Source organism: Eucalyptus grandis, chromosome 10 (assembly GCF_016545825.1).
Source record: "Eucalyptus grandis isolate ANBG69807.140 chromosome 10, ASM1654582v1, whole genome shotgun sequence".
NCBI classification, from domain to species: Eukaryota; Viridiplantae; Streptophyta; class Magnoliopsida; order Myrtales; family Myrtaceae; genus Eucalyptus; species Eucalyptus grandis.
The window spans coordinates 29,299,864-29,320,135 of record NC_052621.1 but is presented as its reverse complement, the minus strand read 5'-3'; the positions used below and the strand labels follow the sequence as shown (position 1 = coordinate 29,320,135).

General features: G+C 39.7%; 1 protein-coding gene across 3 annotated transcripts in view; it reads right to left on the bottom strand.

The window, feature by feature from the left end:
• Window positions 1-18,337, bottom strand: part of LOC104430384 (lysine histidine transporter 1) — a 50,329-nt gene extending 31,992 nt beyond the window's left edge. Inside the window, exons 1-9 of one of the 3 annotated variants that reach the window (XR_005546828.1) lie at window positions 17,690-18,337; window positions 9,280-9,437; window positions 8,570-8,953; window positions 8,053-8,464; window positions 7,848-7,953; window positions 7,621-7,712; window positions 7,412-7,480; window positions 7,083-7,315; window positions 2,209-2,272 (exon numbers count right to left, since the gene is read on the bottom strand). Coding sequence is in view for 1 of the 3 variants with exons in the window: in XM_018867075.2 (XP_018722620.2) it covers window positions 17,690-17,737 (48 nt within the window). In the remaining 2 variants the exon portion in view is untranslated. Of the gene's footprint in view, window positions 1-2,208; window positions 2,273-7,082; window positions 7,316-7,411; window positions 7,481-7,620; window positions 7,713-7,847; window positions 7,954-8,052; window positions 8,465-8,569; window positions 8,954-9,279; window positions 9,482-17,689 lie in introns of those variants that run through there. The other 2 variants (XR_005546829.1, XM_018867075.2) reach the window with 2 other exon arrangements.
• Window positions 18,338-20,272: the final 1,935 nt, after the last annotated feature.

The following is a 20,272-nucleotide window of genomic DNA, read 5'->3' as shown; positions in this document are numbered from 1 at the left end:
CCAAGCTGGACGGAGTGGTGGCTGATCTTCCAGTGGGTGAATGGCTTGGCAAGTCCTGCTGACCTTCTTGTCCCACTCGAAAATGCAGAAATTTATTTAGGTTTGATTTGAAATGGAAGCTAGGTTTTTGGGTAATTAGGGTTTGGGGATTTGAAGGCTACGGGTGATGTAAGAAAGATTCATTTTATTTTTTTAGTAGTATAATGGGATCATCCATTTTGACTAAAACTGGAATCATTTTTGTTTTGAGGGGGGGTTGGAATTTGTTATCACTATCACCCATGGAAAGGATAGAGAAGAAACTATGCTCGGGTGGAGAGGAAGAGCTCTACCGAAAACGAGAGGATTTTTTTTTTTTTATTTTTATTTTTTTATTTTATTTTTTTAATTTTTTCCCTTTGTTTCCTTTGATCGGTTGCTCAACTTGTGACGACCAAGGCCGTTCCTCGCTGGCCTCTAGCAAGGGCAAGCCTCACCTGAGGACGATATGAGGTCAACCCTCACTAGATCTTGGCAAGGGTGACCCTCGCCGATCGTGGCCTCTAGTTGGTCACTGGACGAGGGAGCCGGAGGAGAGAAGAAAAGGAGAGAGAGAGAGAGAGAGAGAGAGAAAATTAAAAATATAAAAATATAAAAATAAAATATAAAATAAAAAAATAGTAAATTTTATTCATGTCAATGCCGACTGTGCCATGTAGGACAGTCATTGTTCACGTCAGCGAATTTTGGCCAAAATTGGTTGGAAAGACTTAATTGGTAAAGTTAAAAAGTTTAGGATTGAATTGGTAAAAGTATAATAGGTTTATGAGTTTTTGGATAATTTTCCCTATGATTCTACCATGAAGGACTACGACTATTAGACTATGCCACCTTCGGACGCACAAATTAATAAAATCTCTACCAAGTGGACTCCATGTTCTTGAAAGAACTATATAATTCTTCTAAACAAAATGACATAATGCTCGATTGAGGGTAATTGGGTTTACTTGAAACAAAATTTCAGTAACATCATGAAAATTCTTGAAGTGAGTGCGAGAGTGATTTATTTTATGTATGGACATTTTTTTATTCCATAACTTAAATACAAAGTTAGAGATTCGTAAATATAGGCCCAAGCTGGCTGTGCAATGGAGTGGTTAAAAGCTATCAATTTCAATCTTATCCCTTTGAAGTGCATTTTCCGCAGATTTATCTTGGAAAGTTTGATATATGAGAAAATCAGATACAGCCCAAATTACTATTGTTAAATGAGAGGGCAGCCCCTATTGGAAATCCGTCCTGACTTGGAAATTTCTAGAAAAGGAGCTGACGCCTGTCCAATTTTAATGCCAAACATTGCTGCCAACTCATAAAAAAAGTTGCTGGAATAGGCCCGACATTCTTCTCATAAAAATAATTTATCCAACGTGCCCAATCAAACCAAAGCCCATAAAAATAATTTAACAACACAAAAATAGAAAATAGAAAACGTAAATGCACCACACTGCACGACATCAAAGGCGACCATTGTACGGACACAACAAACCGTCAGAGAGTCTTCACAAATCAGGACGACGACGACGTGTCGATCCGTTGGATGATGACTTAGGGATTGGCTCAAGGAAGACCCTTTTTCTCTCTCGGAGACCACCCCGCCGCTTTTGTGGAAAACAACCTTATTCTCTGTAAAAGCTCAAAGGTAAAAAGTTGCGAAGCATCCTCCTCGATTGTGGCAACATCATGTCTTTATTCATTTGTTGGGTGATCTTCGCAGTGATGATAATGTTCGAATCCCATCTCCAAGAGTTGAATTTTCATTTTCAACACGTATCTGAGACCTAAAAGTCAATTTAATTGATGATGCAGCATCTAATCGCGAAATTTTCTTGTGAATTCTTCATTGCAAGTGATTATCTTAGGCTAATCCATGAGGTTGATTTAGAAATTCCAGCCACGTTAAGTGAGATCAACCATGCGATCCTTCATCTTGCCCTCAATTCTTCAAGAAAACAGATCTTCTGAAGTGTACCAATTATGTCACTTTGTGGCAGATATGCTGACTTGTGGTCACCACCATATGTCCTCATCGAACTAAATGAAAGATAATTAAAGTCCGCAATCTTTTTTTATTGATGCCTAAGAAGTTTTACACGGCAAGACAATATATATGCACACAAGAAAGAAAGAAAAAAAGCATAGAGAAGTTGGCTGTGAGTGTGTTCTCTTTCCCTATTTCCCAGGTCACAAATTACCCATCACAAACAAACGATGCACTTAATACTCCATGAATAACCTACTATTACGAAATCGCATGTCGATTCCAGAAAAATAATGCTCGCAAACAATTCACAAAGCAAAATATAATAATAAAATAATAGAATCAGAAGAACACGATAGAAAATTTGTTAAGGAAGTTTACCCAAACTTGGGATACATCTCTGCGCAGAGGCACTCTACGAATCCATTAGACTTCGAAAAAAGTTGGAATACAACGATTATATTCTCTCAAAATTATGGCATAAAGAGATTGAGAACCCTTGTAAAGGAAAAAACTCAATTTTTTCTTCTATCTTTTTCTTGCCTCTCTATTTTCTTTTTTAGCATCTTTGCGGTTAGCATTTTACCATCGCTAATATAAATGTATCACTTTTAACCTAAAAACAAATATGATAGAAAAGACAAAAAAAAAAAAAAAACGCCCCTAGAGATATTTGGCTTCATCTATAACAATCTCCCACTTGAGGACAAATATATCGAGCACCAAGAAACTTTGCATCCATCTTCTTCAAAAACTAGTAGTTGAAAAACTTGTGCCTCTGTGATACCCATCGTTAATCAACATGAAATAATACCAATGTTAGTAGTACATAAAATATGCTTCTCTCTATTTACTACCTTGGTCAACATGTCAGCTAGATTCTTCGAACCATTAATCTTTTGTAACTTTAACTCATTATCTTTCAATGCTGACTTGATAAAGTGATAATACTTTTTGATATATCTAGTCCTTGAGTGATAAGCTACATTCTCTGTTAAGTGTACTGCACTTTGACTATCACTCCACAGTGTACTAATTGGCTGTTTTCTATATAACTTCTTCATATAATCTTGTAACCACATAATTTACTTGGCAGCTTTTGTGATTGCCATGTATTCTACCTCTGTCGTCGATAAAGCCATTACTTTTTGTAGTTGAGATACCTAACTCATTGTTGTACTTGCAACTGTAAAGACATGTCCAGTGATACTCTTACCACTATCTCAATCACCTAAATGATCTACATCTACATAACCATGTAACTCTAGAGATATGCCACCATAGCAAAGTGAGTAATTTGAATTATCTACTAGATATCTCAATATTCATTTCACTACATTTCAATGCTCTCTGCTTGGGTTTTGCATATATCGACTCACAACTCCCACTGCTTGTGCAATGTCTGGTTTCGTGCTCATCATGGCATACATTAAACTCCTCACTGCTGATGCATATGGAACTACCGCCATCTCATCTTTCAAAGCCTGAGTGCTCGGACACATATCCTTAGAAAATTTGAAGTGACTTGCTAGAAGAGTTGCAACCGATTTTGCCTTATCCACCTTATTCACATGGTCTTCCTAAATTTTCTTAATTTTCATGTCCATGATAATTTTTATGCCTAAAATATTCTTGGCCTCTCACAAGTCTTTCATAGCAAATTGTGATGATAACATCTTCTTCACTTCTACGATTTTCTTCATATTAGAACTAGCCACCAGCATGTCATCCACATATAAAGAAAGATATATAATGTCACCATCATCATACCTGCGAAAATAAACACAGTGATCAGACTCACAGCGTGCAAATCTTTTTTCTTTCATGAAACCATCAAATTTTAGGTACCATTGTCGCGAAGCTTGTTTCAAGCCATACAAGTTTTTCTTCAAGCGACATACCATGTGCTCCTTACCTTTGACTTCAAAACCCTTAGATTGTGCCATGTATAGTTCTTCACCTAAATCACTATGTAAAAATGTTGTTTTTACATCTAACTGCTCAAGATGAAGATCCTCCACTGCAACTATACTTAATAGAACTCTAATTGATATCATTTTCATTACAGGTGAAAATATCTCAAAGTAGTTGATCCCTTCTTTTTTAGAAAATCCCCTAACTACAAGTCTCGTCTTGTATCTAATACTATCGTATGCTTCATTCTTAATCCTGTACACCCATTTGTTTAATAAAGCTTTTTTACTTGTGGGCAACTTGGTCAACTCCCAAGTTTTTTTCTAAAGTAACGAGCTCATCTTGTCTTTCATAGCACACTCCCATTGCAAGTGAGACGTGTCTACATTTGCCTCATCGTAAGTCTCCGGTTTCCCTGAATATGTATATAAGACATGGCTCATAACAGTATTAGTTGATGGATCAAAAATTACCTTTGGCTCTCACACGTGTAGACCTCCTCAATACAGGTACTTCAAGGTTGTTAGTTTGCTCTGAATCACTGCGTTCCTCTTGAGCTACCTCTTCACTAATAATAAGCTCATCTTGAACCTCTCTTCAAGTGCACTTTGATCTACTAGAAATATCTTCACGGGCATTGTGTCTAATTCAACATATTCTGGTTCTACTACCTTCTCATACCCTGTCTGACGATCCTTGTACTTCTTTTCTTCATGGAATACCACATTCCGACTACGAATGACTTTGTTATTTTCATAATTCCAAAACCGATAGCCATACTCATCACCATTGTATCTGATAAAGACGCACTTCTAGGATTTAGCATCAAGTTTTTCCTATCCTCCCTATCAATTAAAGTATATGCAATGCAACCAAACACCTTTAGATGCGAATAATTAGTCTTTTTACCTGATCACCACACTTATGGTATTTTTCCATCCAACGCACTAGATGGACATCTGTTGATAAAATAAACAACTACATCAATTGTGGCAGCCCATAAGTGCAGCGGGAGACCCGCGTGTAGCCTCATGCATCTTGCACGTTCTAGAATAATCATGTTCATCCTTTTAGCTACACTGTTCTCTTGAGAAGTTCTAGGAACAGTCTTTAACTTGTGTATGTCTTCTCGACTCAAATATTATGCAAATTCCTTACTCATGTATTCAACCATTATCAAACTTCAGAACTTTAATATGATGACTTTTTCCTTTTTTACCATGATCTTCCGCATTCTAAACATCTCGAATACTTCTAATTTTTCTCTAAGAGTATAGACCCAAGTCTTCCTTGTCACATCATTAATGAAGGTGACAAAATATCTCTTATAGCTATAAGAGAGTTCCAAGTCTTCCTTGTCGCATCATTAATGAAGGTGACAAAATATCTCTTACAGCCATAAGAGAGTTCCTGAGCAGGTCCCCATACATCCATATGAACCAACTCTAGCTTCTGGCATTTATTTTGTTGCCCATTCAATTGAAAACTAACAACTTTCTGTTTTCCATAAATGCAACTCTCACAAAAATATAACTCAACTTTTTTGCAAACCTGGAAGTAATTTCCTCAAGTGTAACTGCTTTACACCTTTTTCACCAAGATGTCCCAAATAATAATGCCAAAGAGTAGACAAATTACCTATAGCCATTGTAGTTGCAACTATATCACTGATATTATTTTCTAGGAGAATGTAAAGTCTATCCGTACGCTTTCCCTTTGCTACTACTCTTGCTCCTAAGGTTATCTTCTACGCTCTACATCCAAAGGTTGTTACCAATCATTCTTGATCAAGTTTACTAGTTGAAATTAGATTTTTCTTTAATTCCGGAATATGTATAGTTTCACGCAAAACTAGACATCCTCCACCTGAGATATTCAAAGTCACAGTTCCTTTTCCAACAATGGAACACATGTGGCCGTTTCCCACAACCACTTGTCTGAAATCTCTATTGGCATAATCATCAAATATGTCTCTTTGTGAGGTGTAATGAAAAGAAGCACCGGAATCAATAAACCATTTATCTATTGTCAAGTCAAACCTTGCAGACAAACACAAGTTATCTAGCAAAGATTCATTACTAAAACATTTGCTCATTCTCATTTTGCTACTTCTTTTTGTAGGCTTCACACTGAAACCTCCGGTATCTGATTTGGTAACAAAACCAACACTCATCTTTTGCAACATGTCTCTTACCCCTTGAATGTGATCTGCCATGCCCGCTAAAAATTCCTCTACTTTTACTTCTTCCACGGTTCTCCATTGCGAGTACTGTTGAAGATGTAGATGCAGAAAAATTATCTCCACCTAAAACTTTCCTTCACATCTCTTCATCTATAATACTACTCATAGCATCATCAAGAGTTAAATCATCTTTCATAGTGCTCGAAATTCCCTGCACTGTGGTATTGTAGCTTTTTGGAAGAGAACATAAAAATAATAAAGCTTGAAACTTCATATATAAATTTATGCATGTAGATTCCAAGTGACTCGTGACCTGCGTGAAATTATTAATATGCTTTGCAAATGAACCTCTATCGATAACTTCATATTAACTAGTTTCTTTAGCAAAAATACCTGATTTGATGTGGATGGCTTCTCATAAATATTTGTTAGAATATCAATGGCTTCTTTTGCAGTTTTTGCTTTCGCGATGTGGTTCCCTGTCTTTTTCATCAACCCTAGACAAATCGCACCTAATGCCTTTCGATCAAGAATTTTCCATCCGGCTTCTGCTGTCGGATCCACTTTCGCCATCTCGGGTTTCCAACCCTCAAGTGGTGCATAAATATTTTTTTGATAAAGATAATCCTCAATTTGTAGTTTCCACCATTCGAAATCCTACCCATCGAATTTATCGATTTTGATTTTATCTTCTACCATACTGTTTGCTTTCAATCGAATGTCACCAAAAAATCCTCGATGTTCTCGATTAGCCAACCTAGGCTCTGATACTAATTGTCACGAAATCGCATGTCGATTCTAGAAAAATAACGTTCGCAAACAATTCATCAAGCGGAATATACTCTATTTTCTTTTTCAATGTCTTTCGTTTTACAATCGCTAATATAAAGGTATCACTTTTAACCTAAAAGCAAATTTGATAGAAAAGACTAAAAAGCCCATAAAGATATTTGGCTTCATCTATAACACCTACTAGAATTGCCAGACGTATTCCTGCTTGAACATTTAGTCTTGCCCACCATGGGTTATGATCTTTCTTGATGAGCACTCGAAATTTGAATAAGTCTGCATCACAGATAACCCAGATTCACTTTCATGCGAGTCTAAGAATAGAATGTGTAATTATTGGCCTTGATGATGATTTGTCGAAGTCCTCCGATGGGTGATAAGATCATCAACAAAAGCCCGACTATGATGCATACCTGGAATAAGCAAAACCCATATCAGATGAACTGAATAACGAACACGAGGCTTGATCGAGGATGAGTTACCAGAGAAGGAGAATGAGTGTAACATACCCAGTTTGACCACCAGGATAAGCTAAACTTCCTCGGCTTGTAGATTGCGAGCCACATTATGCAAGGAAGCTGAAAAAAAAAAAAAAACAGCAGAAAGGAGAAGACACATTAGGATTTTATCGGAACCAGAAAGTTCATCCAAGCATTTCGGTAAACAAAATTTTACAATGGCAAATTTCAAATCACTATATTAGCGGGAGGTTGCTTACAAAGTATGTTGACGGGGCAAAAGCAAATCCCCCGAAAAACGAAAGAAGTTCACCGAAGAATGGGAAAGTGATGGCGACAAACATTGTGAATGCTGCAATGCCAATGGAACATCAATAAAATCGACAAAATGGACAGACACGAAAAGCAGGGACCAAACTTACAAATATCGCAAACTAGACCAAAATATACAAGCAAGCAGCAACAAGAGACCTTGCATCATACTTACCCACATAGACATTGCGAGCCACAAAACGAAGCGTTCCAGTTGGCTTGAAGTGCAATTTTTTCACTAATACACTCTCTATCATGTCAAACACCGGCATCGCGTAGACCTGTGCCAAACCATGAAGATAAATTTAAGTCACAGGCTAGAAAGACACCGTCGCCACAAAGAACATTGAAAGACCCTAGAGAAGGAGCTTGTACATTACCTGGAAACTTCCAATAACATGGATGACGACAAACATGTTTGCCAATGCAATCAGCCACCTCGGTTTGTCAAGGGACACGAGGATATTGTCATCGACCGAGTTCCCAAACACCCAGTAACCAATTAGAGCGACTGGAAAGTAGCAGAGAGCCACGACAATGTAGGCGACAATGACTCCTCTCCACATCGGGCCCTTGGACGGCTTCTCAGGAGTGGAGGGGATGGTCGCCTGAATCTCCAGGACCACATTGTGCCCTGCATAGGCGAAAGCCACATTGCCCAAGGCGCTGAAGAAGTGGAAGACCTTCCCAGCCGTGGTGACCTTCCCAGCCGTGGTCGATGACCTATAACTGTACTTCACGTCCGGCAGAACGCCCTTCTCTATGGAAGCTCCCCAAGCTATGGTTGAGTAACTGAAAAATGAAGATTATGAAATGTCATCCCGAATCATGTTATGACTTAGATTGTACCAATTATGAGGAATCGAATTCACAAGAGCTAGAATAGAATAATATTACCTCAGAGACATAACGGCAGCAGTGAGGGAGACACCGGAGATGGAGTTGAAGTTGGGGAGATGGGAGAGGACAAATTGGACAGAAGCAAAGATCATGATGAAGTAGGTGGTCTTCAATTTCTTGCAGCACGGGCACACGGTGTTGTGGAACTTCTCCAGTGACTGCCCTCCTGTGACCATGTACACAATGTTGACACCGACCTGGACGACCAGCTGCTGAGGGACCATGATGTAGAGTCCGAGCTTCTCGCCGAACACGTACTGCCCAAGCTCATGGTACCGATCAAACCTCCTTCCGGGGATCATCTCATGCATCTCAACCATTTGCCACAATGTGTACAGGGTGATGACCCATGACAGGACTAGCACACCTACACCGGGACCCCTACAGAATATCAAAGAAACACCCAAAGCAGCAAGTTACATAAGACAGGACGACTCATAAGTTCAATCTGCAAACCGATAGCTACTACACTGCTACTTGGGATTGACTCGGTAACCGGTAGGCAAATTAAGTCATCAAATTTGCACAAAACGCTACTTGCACTAAATTAGGCACAGGGAAAGAAAAAGATGGTAGACTCAGGACAGCTGAACTGACTAGAGGATAAATATAACCAGGGACTAACATTAATTCAGGACCAACTTCTTCCAAACTGTGATAGATTTGAAATGACCGAAACGATTTCTAGCTTGGGAAGTTTGGCATACCATCCGAGTTCGGACATGGCATAGGGGAGGCTGAGGACGCCGGCTCCAACTATGGCCGTGACATTGTGGAAGGCCGAGTACCACCATTTTGCTTTCCTCGAAGCGGTGATGGGAAGCCAGTCATCGATTTCCTTCTGCTTCGCTAGTTTCTCCTCAATCTACGTGATTGATCATGAAGCATTTGTTCAACTTTAGATCTTGCCTTAGGATGAAAAAAAAAAAATTGCTGTCTCATTTGCATTTACCTGAAACTAGAACAACCAAACAAGAAAGTAGCAGTATTTTGCTCCCAAAGTAACAGTGGGATATTTGCAAACGAGCCCACCAATCGTAGCATCATAATTGAATCCTAAATTCGACATCACGCAAATGTAAATATCCCACTTCCTTTGTTAATAGAGTATATATGTTTTTTATACACATGTGGCCTCTCTTGACCTATGAACTTAAGATTTTTGGGTTGAACTTTCCTATAAGGTATTAAAGGTTCTACCGTTTTGCGCGTGCCTCCACTCTGCTAGTCAAATTTTATGTGTCACACTCCAAATCCAATTTTCACGTCCATTGACTATGGGGTAATAATCTTTTCATATATATATATAATCTCTCTCTACCTATGATTGTAAGTTTTTTTTATTGGATTTTCTAATGGTGGGATGTTCACATGATGTTAGCCGGATTAATTGTCCAAAAAATCTTAAACCTATTGTATATCAATTAATTCAAACCCAATAATTTTTAATTTTGTCTTTTGATAATTTTCAAATTTAGTTATTCTAACCAATTTTGACAGGAAATCGCTGACGTGACGGTCCATGTCGTGTGTCACCGATTGAGACACATTGGATGAAGCTTTCATGTTGGCAATTTTTAGTCAAAATAAGCCAAAATGACTACATTAGCAAATTACTAAAAGATTTAAGACCAAATTGAAAAAAAAAAATAAAACCCAAAAAGTTTAATATTGAATTGGCCTTCATCTAATAGATTTATGACTTTTTTGACAATTTTTTATGATGTTAGCCGACAACATATAATTGTTGTTTTTTTTTTTTTTTTTTTTAAGGATCGATGTCATGCGGATGTTCGAGGTTTCAAATAATTATTCGTTGTGGTGGTCACGACTACGAAGTCACATACTCAAAGCAAAACGGAAGAGCGGCCTTTTTAAAATGGCATTCTCTTTTCAAACGATTCATTGAATTCGAACAATTTTGCGAGAAACTGGAGACCCTCGATCTTTACCGTTACGAATCTTAATTAAACAAATCGTAAATCTGATGATGGACCACGTCGGGTGACGTGTGTTGAAGTAAAGATCGAATATTCAAAAAAAAAAAAAAAATAAGAAAAATTATCAACCATGTGTCCAAGGTCGATTGGATTATGACCACTAAGCCACGTGGAGGAGTGAACCTCACATATTTCTCTCGTTAATATAAGCTAAAATCTTCAACTATAGGCAACATACTTAACATTAAAAAAGAAGGAAAAAGCCTGGCTTTAAAGACATGCAATGCAACGTGCTATGTTAAAATTCATTTGGAAATAAAACACAAATAAATGTCATAACTTTTAAATGCTTACTTTGATATTGTGATTTTTTAATCGATCGTTTACTTCTAAAAGAGAAATTTTTTTACTTGAAATGCAAAATCATGAGTCATGACACTTGTGATGAACGTTTTTTTTTTATTTTAAAAAGTTATAACCCTTAGATAACCGATTAATAAAATTATGACAATTGTGTGATTGATAGATGATGTCACGTGAAAAAAGTACAATAATTATGGTGTTCTTTTACGAAATCATTTCCACCCTCGGAGCCACGCAATAATGAATCATTTTTCTAAATGGACCATGATGGTACCGATATGATTCGAAGAGTAGAAAGTACCAATAATGCAAGAGTCATGTGTCACGTTGTGAATCCTCCTGTACTCGTGACACTTGTGAGTGGTGCTTGGTGTTATTTGGTGAAGAGTGTGAGGGAGAAGGGTAGGACACAACTGGTCCGTGGGGTGGCGTCAGGACAGTTGGTGCTAGGAGTTCTAGGATAGAAGGATTATATCACTTAGGAGCTCTGAAGATGGGGTAGTCAAGAGCTGATGCCGCTCTCCTGACGAGGCCATAGCAAACCGAAACCAATTGTTGTGCCTAAAGAGAACTGTTGTTATACTCGATGGACTAGATGCCCGAGCGAAGCTGGGCGTGGTAGGATTTCGCACGAAGAATCATTCACCGTATCGTTTATAGAACAGCTAAAGAAGAAAGGCTGGCCTGGCGAATTCCGCTCGCCAGGCGCCCACGGGTCATTCCGAGGCCAAGGAAACTCTCGGCCCGTGACAAATGGTATCAGAGCAGGAATCCCTTCAATAGGTGAGCGAGTCGGAGAATCGGACTCCTCGCTCTAGTGCGGGTCAAGTAGATAAGTTCTAGTGGATGGGTGCTAGGACGAGTCGGCTTCTCCCCGAGCAGAATGCGAGTTAGAGAAGAACTGAATCCTCACCGAATAGGGATAACGTTCCTGGATCGATCGGTGAATTCGAAGAAGAGGTCTACTGCCACGTTTTCAACAAGGAAAGAACCTCCATTGGTTTACTGGGGTCAAGATGCTGGTTAGGCTGAAATGGTGCTGCCAAAAGATGCGGTTGGTGAAAAATGCCACACTTGCGGGAAAGCGCAGGTGACCGAATGGTTGAGCGGTTGAGATCAAAAGAGGCTACCGATGGAGCAAAACCTGTTTTGTTGGGCGAGCGTGACTGTTCGATGTGAATTCCCAAAAGTGGCACATCAATGGTTAATTTACACAAGGAAGCAACATAATAGATCGCAACGAGGGCGTTGCGAATTGAGTGGGGGAGAATGTCACGGTTTGTGAATCCTCCCGTACTCGTGACACTTGTGAGTGGCGCTTAGGGTTACATGGTGAAGAGTGTAAGGTAGAAGGGTAGAACACAACTGGTCTGTGGGAGTGGCGTCAAGACGGTTGGTGCTAAGAGTTTTAGGATGGAAGGATTATATCACTTAGGAGCTCTGAATACGGGGTAGGCCTCCTATGCACAAATTGGTCGGGAGCTGATACCGCTCTCCTAACGAGGCCATGGCAAGCCGAAACCAGTTGTTGTGCTTAAAGAGAACTGCTGTCTTACTCGATGGACTAGACGCCCAAGGGAAGATGGGCGTAGTAGAATCTCGCACGAAGAATCATTCACCGTATCGTGGAACAGCTAAAGAAGAAAGGCTGGCCTGGCGAATTCCGCTCGCCAAGCGCCTGCGGGTCATTCCAAGGCCAAGGAAACTCTTGGCCCGTGACACATGCCCCATGGCTTTTCTATGAGCTATGAGAGTTTTGGATATATGTTGATATTATTGTACTTTGTAAAACTACCATAGGGGATGATTCTAAAGGATTCTTTTTCCCATGATTTACTTTTTTTTTTTTTTTTTATTAACTAAAGGAATCATTTTTAGGAGAATTCCTTCCAAATCATTCGTTCCCATCGTGAAACAAACAGAACCTAATACTTAAAAAATAAAATGCTTCCAATATTTAAGAACAAGCAGGTTTTATGATTTCGAGAAAATAAATTTAATGTATTCTTAATGTGAAATGTTAAAATCTATATAAAAAAAAAATGCGTATATTGACATGGAGATTAGACCATAAAAAGAAAATTAATAATTTTTGAAATCTTGAATTTTGACAAAATAGCATAAACTAAGTTTTGGTTTCTTTTTTTAAGCCAAAGCAGTGGAGACGTACTCATACGAAAAGGCGAGTCAACTCGCGAGCCCAATGAAAAGCCGTCACGTAGCCCTACAAGTGAATATCGTAAATCAATCTTAGTGCCTCGGACGGTAATGGCAAAATTCAGATAGAGGTGCACCTTGAAAGTCCATTCCTTTTGAAATTAAACCAAATTCATCAGTACTGATGTCTCAATATGGAGAGTATCGAGTTACTAATACTTTGACATCGAGATCTCATAATGGATACCGAAGATTGTTCGGTACCGCATTAAAGAAGAGTCATAATTGGTGCGTTATTTTTAATAAGGCTGCTCATATTTCTAGGTATATTGATTATTTCTAGAGATATGATGAGATATAGTGATTATTTTGTAAGTCTTTAGAGATTCATCTTCTCTGGAATGCTGACTATATCTATTGAGAAGAGCAAAGGCCATATAACAAGTCTATAAATAGGGAGTCTTATAATTGTTTTTGCTAAGGTGAAATAAAGTGAATCAAACAGAAAAGCCTATCTATCTCATTCTCTTTTTTGAGTGAGTTGCGAGCATTTCAATTTCAAATTTCTCCCATCAAATTGGTAATAGAGCTAACGGTTTGTGATCATGACCTCATCAAACAATCAGTTTCTCTTCAATACCCTCATCTTACAAAAGACAATTATCGTAACTGGGCCATTAGAAGGAAAACTCTACTTGGCGCCTATGATGTGTGGGAACTTGTCAACACTAGCTATGATAAGCCAAAGGATGAAGATACCTTCAACCAAAACTAGAGGAATGCCTTAGAGAAGGTTTGAACAGTCTTCCCAAAGCCCCTTCGGTGTGTAAAGGCCTTTGGGCCAAATATTTGGTGTTTGGCAAATTTTTTTTTACTTGCTTTTGCCAAATGCAAGCCTTAAAAAGGTTGAATGCCCAAGGCAGGATAGGGGTTGCCTTGGGCTTTCTTGGCATGCTGGCCTTCAAGGCTAGTGAAAAATTTCTCCCCAAATTGTCCTCGCTAATCTTTTGTTTTTTCGATTTTACCCCCGATAACTATTCATCATCTTCATCTTCTTCGAGAGAATTACAAAAAAAGTCATAAACCTATTGCAATTGTGTCAATTCAGTCTTAAACTTTTTTTTGGCCAATTTAGTCCTAAACTTTTATAATTGTACAAATTTAATCCATTCGACCAAAATTGGCCAACCGATGTTGACGTGGACGCCGGCAAGGGACAGTTGGTTGACGAACGCTGATGGGTGGCAATTTTTTAATATTTTTTTTTGAATTTTTAATATTTTTTGAATTTTGAATTTTTAATTCTTTTTTACCTTTTCTTTTTCTCACCTTCTCCATCCTCTGGCCGACTGGCCAGCGAGGCCCGACGAGGTCAGCCTCACCGGCCACTGGCGAGGCTTGCTACTGCCTGCCGGAGGTGAGGGCCGACAAAGGTGAGGCCTCGCTGACCACTAGCGAGGGCGAGGCCTCACCAAATCCAACAAGCTCAGCCCTCGCTAGATCCGGCGGGGCCTCGCCCGGCCAAGGCGAGAGCCGACCTCGCCGAAAGGCCGGCGAGGTTGTCATCACCAAGGGCATGCGGCGAGGCGGGGAGCGAAAGGATGAGGAGGGGGAGGATGAGGCGGCAAAGCTACTGCAGAGATGTGAAGAGGGGCACTATGATTGCGGCGGCGGTGGCGGCAGGGAGAGTGAGGTGGGGGCGTTGCTCCAGCAATACTTGGAAGATCAGCTGAGGCTGGTGGGATTCGTGTACGAGTGCGGGGACAATGGCGACAACAATGACAAGGATGTCGAGTTTCTCGGCTAGGAGCCTCGCCGCCACCGGGAGGTCGACCCTCGCCTTGGCTGGGCGAGGCCTTGCTGGTTCAGCGAGGGCCAAGCTCGTCGGATCCGGCGGGCCTTACCCTTGCCGGTGGCCGATGAGGTTGACCTCACCAGCCTCGCCTCCCCCGGCGGGGTGAGCCTCGCTAGTGGTTGGCGAGGCTAACCTTGCCGCCGAGAGGAAGAAGAATGTGAGAAAAAAAAAAAGTAAACAAGAATTAAATATTAAAAAAATTAAAAAAATTCGAAAAAAATAAAAATATATATTAAAAAATTGCCACATCAGCATTCGTCGGCCGACTATCCCCCGTCGGCGTCCATGTCAACACCGGCTGACCAATTTTGGCCGGATAAACTGAATTGGCACAATTATGAAAGGTTTAGGACTAAATTGGCCAAAAAAAAAAAGTTTAAAACTGAACTGACACAATTGTAATAGGTTTAGGATTTTTTTGGTAATTCTCCCTATCTTCTTCCCTTCTCTCTACTAAACATGACCAGCATCTACGCGTGATCACCGAAAGGGAAGGCAATGCGGCGAAGGGAAGGTGGTCCGGCTAGGGTCTTGCGACCCTCCGATGAGAGTTGTTGTGCGAAGGACGCAGCGTGGCGAGGGTCACAGCAACCTAGATCTGGTCGTGCGATCTGGGTCATGGCGGCTAGATCGTGCGGCCCCAACGACCTCCGCACGGAGTTCATGGCGCAATGGGTTGCGACGACCCTTGCCGCGCCACGTCTTTCGCATGGCAACCCTAGCCAAATGCTTGCCCTTCGCCGCACTATCTACCCCTCACCGGACCGCATACCCTTCGCCAGTGGCTATAGCTGGCCAACTCTCTTTTTTTTCCTTTTTTTTAATAACAAAATTTTTTTGCAAATTTAATTTGTCCAAACACTATTTTGCTCAAATGTACTTCACAATGGACTTTCACAAATATGATTTACCAAACACAATTTGTATTTTAAAGAACTCCTTTAACTTAAGGGCTTTTGCATTTTCTCAAGGACTTTTCTCAAAAGCCTTTCCAAACGCACCTTATATGGGCCTAAACAAGTACCGAGAGCATAGAATTCCAAAATCAATGCATATTTCAAGGCGAATAGATTCTTACAATGTCCACACAAGCATGCACTCTATTTGCAGCAAGAAAAATGTGATGTTTTACTCACCTGTTTATAAGTCAATGATCTTATTTTTATAGGAAACAATCCAACATTGATAGATGCTTTTACGGCATCAATGGTGAAAGAACTCGAGATGACCAATAATGCTCTTATGAATTATTTCCTTGAAATCAAAGTGAAGCAAAGTATCGAAGGGATTTTTATTTCCTAAAAAGGATATATAGAAAATATCCTTGAAAAATTCAACATGAAGAACTACACTCTGGTTAATATACCAATGGAGTGCGGAACCAAGCTTTCGAAGTTTGATGATGGTATCGATGTTGATTCGACATATTATAGAAGCTTGATTGGAAGTTTGAGATACTTGACATGTACAATATTGGATATTCTATAAAATGTGGCAATTGTGAGTTGATATATAGAGAAGCCAAAGTCATCTGATTTTAAAGCTGCAAAAAGGATACTTCGGTACATCAAAGATACTACATCTCATGGCCTACACTACTATCGCTATGAATCCTTCCAACTTAATTCTTATTTTGATATTGATTATAGTGGAAATATCGATGATCGAAAGAGCACTACAGGCTTTGTATTTTTCTTGTGCGACATTACTTTCATGTAGTCATAACAAAAAGCAACCCAATGTCACTCTATTGACATGTGAAGCTAAATATGTAGCTACATCCTCATGTGTTTGTCATGCAATATGATTGAAAAAACTACTCAAATATATTCTTATGGAGCAGAAGAAAGCAATTGAGTATTTTGTTCATAATGTTTTTGCTATTGCATTGACGAAAAATCCAATTTTTCATGAACGAAACGAACATATCAATGTTTGATATTACTTCATTCGAGAACAAGTCAAAAGGAATGAGTTGAAATGTTGCATCAAGTAGCAAACATTTTTACTAAACCTCTCAAGATTAATGCTTTCTGAAAGTACAAGAGCCAGAATGATCAATGGAAGCGAATTTGGTTTAAGGGGGAGTGTTAGAAATTAAACCAAATTCATTGGTGCTGATACTTCAATACCGAGACTATAAGTTGCTAATACTTTGACAACAACATCCCAAAATTGATACTGAAAACTATTTAGTACCCGTATTGAAGAAGAGTTATAATTATTACATTACTTTTAATGAGTTTGTTCGTGGATATACGTTGAATTATTATGAGATATGATGAAATATAATGAGATATTATGAAGTATGGTTATTATTTTGTAAGTTTATAGAGATTCATTTTTTTCTAAAATGTTAGCTATATTTATTGAAAACATCAAAGGTCATATAACAAGTTCATTACTAAGGGAGTTTTGTAATTGTTTATAAGGTGAAATAAAGTGAATCAAACAGAGAAGCCTATTTATCTCCTTTTTTTTCTGAGTGAATTGCGAGCATTTTACCATCAAATTTCTCCCCTCACTCTACCGTGGCCCTGCCACCGCATGCTAATCGCGGGGCGAGCAATGAAAGCTGATAATTAGCAAGAATTAGGGAATTTTTTATTTTTATTTTCGATAGGTGGGTTACGAGAATAGGATCGGCCATAGATTTTGAGGTCGAGAATGAGAGCCGAGGTCATGGGCGGAAGTTGAGCCACGTACTTGTTGTTCTCAGACAGAGAGAGCATTCACCAACATATGAGAGAGAGAGAGAGAGAGAGAGAGAGAGAGAGAGAGAGAGAGAGAGAGAGGACTCACGTAGTGACTGTTGCCGTACTTCTTATCGGGGGGACCTTGCGTTTCCATGGCAGCTTCCTGCTGCGGGGCCGCAGCGGCGATGGTGTGAACGATTCGCACCCGGGAAGCAGCACGAAAATCAGCTCAACTCCAGTGCAGAGAAGGAAGGTGGGGGGGTCGGGGGCGGGGGCGGGGGCGGGGGGCACAGAGTCGCAGAGAATGCGTACTCGGTTCTGCGTATTTAGAGGGGAAGAAGAAGGTGATTTTTTTTGTTTGACTTTGGCGAGTCACCTTTGACGCGCATCTGCTTCTGAGCTGGATCTGTGGAAAATTGCAGGAAGATGGATCTCCCTCGGCCACAGAGAGAGAGAGAGAGAGAGATTGAAGGTGACTTTTTTATGTTTGAACTTTCGAGAGGCGTCTGCTTCTCAGCTGGATCCGTGGAAAATTCCAGGAAGATGGATGTCCCTCGGTCACAGAGAGAGATTGAAGGGGACTTTTTGTTTGACTTTGGCGAGTCACCTTCGACGGCCATCGGCTTCTGAGCTAGGTCCGTGGAAAATTCCAGGAAGATGGATCTCCCTCGGCCTGCAATCTGGGCATTTTGCTTTCATCCCCCCACATGATTCATTCAACCGTATGACTTTCTCTATTTCTTTCTTTAATTGCAAGCATAAGATTTCGACCTTTTCTTTTAATATTTATAGACGTAATTGCTCGCTCGACAGTGAGATAACATGGTGACGTTGCTTTCGTGTGTTGCGTGGAAGTACGGGAAGTTGCTCTCATTTTTCTTATCATGAAAATCAACACAAATTGATAATAAAATATTAGGAAATAACATGACGTAAGAATTTTTTTTTTTTAATTTATGTTTTCTGCGAAAAACAATTTTAAATAGAGAGTAATAACCAACGTTAATTTATGCCGTGATAAGGAGAGCATTAACGTTAAGTTTGGATTGGGAGTGCAGAATGAATTAGCAAGAATTATGAAGTATTTTGGCCTTTTTCCCGTGCGGCTTTGTCCTCTCTGTCCTGTCGATTTAAGTGACAGCCTCATATGAGAAAGCCTTTCGTTACGTCTGTAAATCAGATACTACGAAAATATCATGTTGTTCACATTAGTGGGCCCCAAAACAAATGCGTCATCGTTAGATCTCGATGCGGAAAAGCAAGAATGAAAGCGACTGATTCAACCGCGTTATATCATAAGGATGATGATGGTTGACTTTTCTAACTTGAATTGATAAGCTTGGGGTCTCCCAAAAAAAAAAAAAAAAAAATTCTCTTTCGAGTCCTTTCTTTCCCCCAACTTGTTATATTCTCCCATGAAAGCCGGTCTAAACTCTATTATTACATTGGACTAATCTTCCTCTTTAATGGAAAACAAAGTTTCGTGGAATGAGGCGGACGTGAGGGTCACCTCAGGAAACAACGGCACTACTCCTACGTCTCTTCCCCGTTCCTCCTAAACCACTTATTGCGATTAGAATTAATCACGTGCATTTCATTCTTCTATTTCTCTATTTTTTTTGTTCTCGAAAATATATTTGAAACAAAAATTAGTTTAGTAATATAATTTCATTTTTCCATTTCTAAAATAAATTTTTAATCTAAAAATATGTTTGGAATAGAAATGAGAAGTAAATTTTTTTTACTTTTTTATTTTTGAAATAAAATTAATAAATAAAAACTCTTATTATCATTTACCCTCGTTATCACTCGCCGTTGGTTGCTTAGGAGGAAAAAAATTTGTGTAATTATCAAATGTGTATTTTTACTTAAAAACTCGTCTATTAAATTGAAACAAAAAAAAATTGCTAGCTAAAAATTGAATTCTAGAACAAAATGGTTATCATCCGTGTCTCAAGTTGTCATTTTTATGATAAAACGTACGAAATCCCTGCGTTCAAAATCACAGCCAACCCTAGACCGCCAACGCACGCCCCTTCTCAACCCGCTGTATCGTCGGCACAACGACTAACTCTAGCCACTGTCGACACCCCGGATCGCTTCGGCCAAAGACGTTAGCACGGCGAGGCTTGTCGAGGTCGAAGGAAAAAGGGAAAAAAGAAAAGGAAAAATGAGATGAGTGGGCACAAACGGGACACGCCTATCAAAGACTTCCCCAGTAAGAAACGGATGAGGGGACCCTTTCACCGTCAAAATTGCCCCGATACAATCTTCCATCGATTGGGTAGTCTAACAACACGTGGAATTCGGGAGCCCAAACAGGCGCGACGACTTGGACGATTGAAACCGACAGACAGCGCCCTATGTCCGCTACAGCATGCATGCACCTCTCTCTCTCTCTCTCAGGGCCATATGCTTATCCCATAACCTTGACCTTTTGACAACTTTCGAAGTTTTCGCAAGAACTCGGGCCCCAACTCTCAAGTTGCTCCTTTCGTCTCCTTCGTTTAGGCCAGTGTATCTGTCTGGTCTAGTTGCTCCCTTGGAACATCCAACTTTAATCACCTCTTGCTGCTTAATTAAGCCCTTGATTTACGGTCGAAATCCCATCTCCTTAGAGCGTCTGTTGGAATGAATATACGCGTAATCGAAACACGGGAAAGTCTCTCGGGTTCATGCCAATTGTTTT